Source organism: Cannabis sativa, chromosome 6 (genome assembly GCF_029168945.1).
Source record: "Cannabis sativa cultivar Pink pepper isolate KNU-18-1 chromosome 6, ASM2916894v1, whole genome shotgun sequence".
Lineage (NCBI taxonomy): Eukaryota > Viridiplantae > Streptophyta > Magnoliopsida > Rosales > Cannabaceae > Cannabis > Cannabis sativa.
The window spans coordinates 18,602,831-18,608,380 of NC_083606.1; the positions used below are offsets into that span (position 1 = coordinate 18,602,831).

Genomic DNA, 5,550 nt, shown 5'->3' on the forward strand with positions numbered 1-5,550 from the left:
TTTGCAAAAGATAACTAAATCATCAGCAAAACAAAGATTGATTAGTTTTAAGGAAGTACAAAGCGGATGAAATCCAAAGGCATTAGTGCTTGAAACTTGTTAAAGCAACCTCGTCAAATAATTCATGATGAGAACAAACAAGAGTGGAGACATAGGATCTCCTTGACGAAGACCCTTTTCTCCTTTAAAAGCACTTTGAATTCTCTCATTCATCATAAGCAAATAAGTAGTACCCTTTTAGGCAAACTATTATCCAATCTATAAACTGAGAGGGGAAACACAAACCCTTAAGTAATTCATGAACAAAGTTCCAATCTACTATGTCATACGCTTTGCTAAAATCAATTTTCATCAAACATCTAGCTGAAATATTTTTCTAGCGTATCTCTTAAGAAGATCTGGAAATATAAGGATAGTATGTGTCATTAATCTATTTTTAATGAAAGCACCCTGGTTAAGATGAATTAAGTAAGAGAGCACTTCTGAAAGCCTCACGCATAATATTTTTTAGAACACTTGTAAAGGGCATTACAACAAGCAAAAGATGGACTATCATAGGGATTAAAGAAATGATAGTTTCATTAAGGGCATTATGGAACATACCTGTCTGGAATAAATTCAGCACAATATTAGAAATGATAGTTGTATTACAATTGCAATGAAGTTATTTTTGAATTTTTTAGTTGTTTTATAATTTATTTATAATTGTTGTTGTTGGTTTCTTATGATTATTTTCTTACTTGGAAAAAGTATATCTTAGTAATTTTAAAATTTTAAAAGTATATTCTTATAAATGAAAATTTTAATTGGTAATATTATAAATAAAACAAAATAGTATTTTTTTAAAATTTTCCATTTTAACTATGCAGACAATAATACATCACCCACCTAGAATGTATCCACGAAAAAGAAAAGGCAATATTTAATTAGTACATACCCTTAAATAATTGAATGCTACTTTGAAGACTAGGTCACTACTTCCACTATAAACGACAAAATTTTATATTTTATAAATACATTGCAGAACAGCTGGGGAGACCGTATATTATGACTTAGGGAGAAAAGGAGTTTGAAAACTCTTGTCTCTTTTGAACTACTCCATTTATATAATGCCATACAAATTATGATGGGAAGTTTTGAATACCCAATTTCTCAGATTGTATGAAATGGCAGAGACGTTTTTGAGCCCTGTGATTGACAAGTTACTTGATCTGCTTAATCAGCAAGTAACTTTGCTGAAAGGAGTCCACAAAGAAGTAGAGAGCTTGAAAGATGAGTTGAAGATCATTCAGCCTTTTCTTATTGATGCCGAAAAGAAACTTGCCAAAGATGAACTCAGTGATGCTGCAAAAGAATGGCTTAAACAGATGAGAGAAGTGGCTGAACGCATTGAAGATGTTATCGACGAGTACCTTTACCATCTTGCTCATAATCACCATCACCATCACCATGGACTTATCATTTCAATTCGAAGAGCTGCTGGTTATATTGGGTCCGTCAAACTACGTCGTAACTTAGCTTCTAAAATTAAAGACATTAACGAGTCTTTGCTAAAAGTTCAAAAGAGAGGCATAAGTTATGGCTTGAGACATTTTGAGGAAGGTTCAAGTAGTAGTAGGATCACAAATAGGGATGCATCTGTCATTGACCCTCGATTGGGTTCGTTGTTTATTGGTGAAGATGAGTTTGTGAGAATTGATTCAACCACCAATGAACTTATAAGGAGTTTGCTCGAAGGACCAACCACCCGCTCTGTGATTTCACTCGTAGGCCAAGGAGGAATTGGGAAAACTACTCTTGCTAGAAAAGTTTACACTGCTGGAAATGTGAGAACACACTTTGAATACTTTGCTTGGATCACTGTGTCTCAATCATACAACTTGGAGAAGGTCTTAACCACCATGAAAAGTCAGATATGCCCAACAAACGAAGAAGAGCATGTGGAAACTATTGAAGGACTAATTGAGCTTTTGCGGCAACATTTGCAGACAAAGAGGTATGTAATTGTTTTTGATGATGTGTGGGAGGTAGACTTTTGGAGGAATATTAAACATGTTCTTCCTAGTAGTAATAATAAAGGTGACAGGATCATTGTAACAACTCGCAATACTAGAATTGCTTATGATGCAAAAGATACCCCCTTTGATCATGTTCAAGAGCTCAAAACATGGTCCTCGGAGTTGGCTTGGGAGTTATTTTGCAAAAAAGCATTTCGTTTTGAGTTTGAGGGACATTGCCCAAAAGAGTTAGAGCAATTGTCTCATCAGATTATAAGCAAATGTCACGGTTTGCCACTTGTCATTTCTGCTGTAGCTGGTTTATTCTCTAAAAAAGAAAAGACCAAATTGGAATGGGGAAGAGTGTTTGATAATCTCAATTACGAGTTTGAAAAAAATCCCCAACTTACTAGTGTGTTCAAGATTTTATCTTTCAGCTATGATGATCTACCCTACTATCTTAAAACTTGTTTCTTATATTTTGGTATTTTTCCAGAAGATAGTAAAATTTATAACAAGAGGTTATATTCACTTTGGATTGCTGAAAATTTTATCAAATCAAGGAAAGGCAAGACAGAAGAAGAAGTTGCTGAAGAATACTTGAATGAGCTCATTCATAGAAACTTGGTTTCGTTTGAAACAGTAAATGGAATTGAAAAAGAGTGTCGAGTTCATGATTTGATTCATGATGTTATTTTAACAAAATGTGAAGAATTGTGTTTCTGCCAAATAATCAATCAAAGCAAGTTAAGATTCAAAGGAGATTGTCGCCGCCTCGCAATCCACAACACAACAAAAGATGTTCTAAATCTTGTAGGAAGCAATTCTAAGATTCGATCTATTTTTCTTTTTGACATTGATGAAGTGACAGAATCTTTCATAATTAGCTTGTTTCAAAAGTTTCAATTGTTAAAGGTGTTTGATTTTGAGAATGCACCTCTTCATAAGCTTCCTAAAGAGATAGGAAATTTGTTCAATCTGAAGTACTTGAATTTAAGAATGACAAATGTGAAGATTATTCCAAAATCCATTGGTAATTTACAAAATCTACAGATGTTGAATCTGAACAAGTCCTTCTATGCGCAAGACTTACCAATTGAGATTTATAAGCTTCGAAGTCTGCGACACATTCTAGCTGGAGTTTTAATTAATTATGAGAAAGATTACAGATTTGATTCAGATATTGGTGTGAGAATACATAAAGGGATTGGGAATTTAGAAGAGTTACAAACACTTTCATCTGTGAGAATATCTCCTAGCACAATTGAGTTAGTGAAAGAACTAGAGAAGTTGACAAAATTGAAGAAGTTAGGGATTCAACACTTGACATCAGGAATCAGTACTGAAACACTGTGTTCATCCATTGAGAGAATGAGTCAACTAGAAGAATTACACTTACATGCCAAGACAGAAGAAGAAATTCTAGATTTAAAATCACTTTCATCTCCTCCTCCTTTCTTACGTTATCTCTCTTTGTTCTGTCGACTACAACAGCTTCCAAAATGGATTTCAAAGCTTCAAAATTTACAAGCTTTAGTTCTTTGGTTTTCGAGGTTAACCGAAGAGCCATTAAAATACCTCAAAGGGTTGCCAAATTTAGCATACTTGAGGATGGTGGAGACATATGTTGGAGATGAATTGCATTTTGAGGAAGGTGGTTTTAAAAGACTGAAACATCTGAGAGTAATACATTTTAAAGAAATGAAGGAGATGAAAATAGAGAGAGATGCACTGCCTCAGCTTGAGAAGTTATGGCTTGGATCTTTCCCATCAATGAGTGAGATGCCTTCAGATATTCAACTCTTGAAAGGACTCAAATCTCTTGATATCATGGACATGTCAAGGGAGTTTGTGGTCGATCTACAACCAAATGGCGCTGGTTATTGGAAAATTCAGCATATTCCGTCAGTCAATTTTTGGTATGTTAATAGTATGGGAGAGATGTATGAAACCTACAAGCTGGGTGAGTCAAACTTGTTGGAGCGTCTCCAATCCAACTCATAGCTAAGCTAAACACAGGTACACTACTCTCTAATTTTCTCTAAAAATTCTATGTTTTCAATCAAAACATTCATGTTTAAGTTTAACCCATACATTTTGTTTTTCATACATACATAAGTTGATTTGTTTGTGCCATGCATTTGAAACAAATTATAAATGTATATATGAGTAATGTTACTATTCTAACATGAACTATTTATATTTTTTAATTGGACCGTATCATTTTTAATTATATAGTTAAGATATAAAAAAATGTATGTAATTTGAGTGTCTCAACCATTATTTATGTATATATATTGTTTATATATGATTTTAGAAACATTTTAAGACCATTTTCAATACATGTTTACATGCTTAGATAAATATAAATACAATATCTATATGATATATTTAGTGAATGATTGGTTGATATTTTAACCTTAAATATGTCAATATATATGCTCAAGTCTTAACCCCTCATCTTTTCACTTTTTCAGAGAAATGTAGAGGAAGGAGCTTGAGGCGACAAGGCAAAAGAGATCTGTTTGCAAGTTCATGATATTTTCATGTAGGTGTCCGTGTGGGTAGGAACTCGCTACTCGCACACTCCTATCATGTTTGTTTTTAACGAAATTCAGATTTTTTTTTTTTTTTTTAAAAAAAAAAAACCCTATGTTTTATCTAAATATAAGTTCGGTACTTTTTATATTCAATAATATTTATTTGATATCCTATATTTTAAAAGCATACATATTGGGTATACTAAATTTAAAATTTTTTGATAAAATTTTATCAATACAATCACATCGTCTTTAATTTATAAATTTTGGAATCAAATTTAATTATTTAATTACATATAATTGAGAATTGTTTGGTTAAAATAATAAAATTATATTAATTAAATTTTACTTTCTTATATTAAATATGTACAATTTCAAAATATAAGGTACCAAATAAGTATTATTGAAAATACAAGAAACGAAATATGTTTTCAAAGAAAAGATAGAGTACTAAATGAATATATTTTCTAAAAAATGTTATTCTATTAAATTTTGCTTATTGTTATTGACCTTAGGGTCCACTTGGAATTCAAGATTAGATTCAATTAGATTGAGATTGGATTAGTTAGAATTATAGGGAAAGTAATTATGTATTTAGTTTTTGAATAAACTAAATTATTTTTTAAGAATTTTTTTTCAGCCAAAACCAAAATATATACTAATAATCTTGACAATATATACATATTTTAATAATAAATGAATAAAAATTTTAATTCAAAGAATAAAAAATTTTAAATCATAAAATAAAATAATAAACATTTATTAAAAATATTAAAGAAATTATATTTTTAAAAATAATATTTCATAACATAATTAAATATGTATACATATCTATATACTAGCAAAAAGTTACGTACGAGGCACGTATACTAAATTTTATGCTAGTTTTTTTCTACGTTATTAAAAAGTGATACAATTAAAAATTAAAAAAAATATATATTATTAGTTATTAGGTTCAACATCATTACTTGTGTTCATTTTTAAAGAAAAAAAATATATTTATGAAATAATAA

The 5,550-nt window shown here is 30.7% G+C and overlaps 1 protein-coding gene across 1 annotated transcript; it reads left to right on the forward strand.

Moving 5' to 3' along the window:
- The first annotated feature begins 728 nt into the window (after positions 1-728).
- Positions 729-4,724, forward strand: LOC133038809 (disease resistance protein RPM1-like). The gene is made up of 2 exons (XM_061117148.1): positions 729-4,016; positions 4,475-4,724. The coding sequence occupies exon 1, from the start codon at positions 1,167-1,169 to the stop codon at positions 3,999-4,001; it is 2,835 nt and encodes a 944-aa protein (XP_060973131.1). The 5' UTR covers positions 729-1,166; the 3' UTR covers positions 4,002-4,016; positions 4,475-4,724.
- The last annotated feature ends 826 nt before the right edge of the window (positions 4,725-5,550 follow it).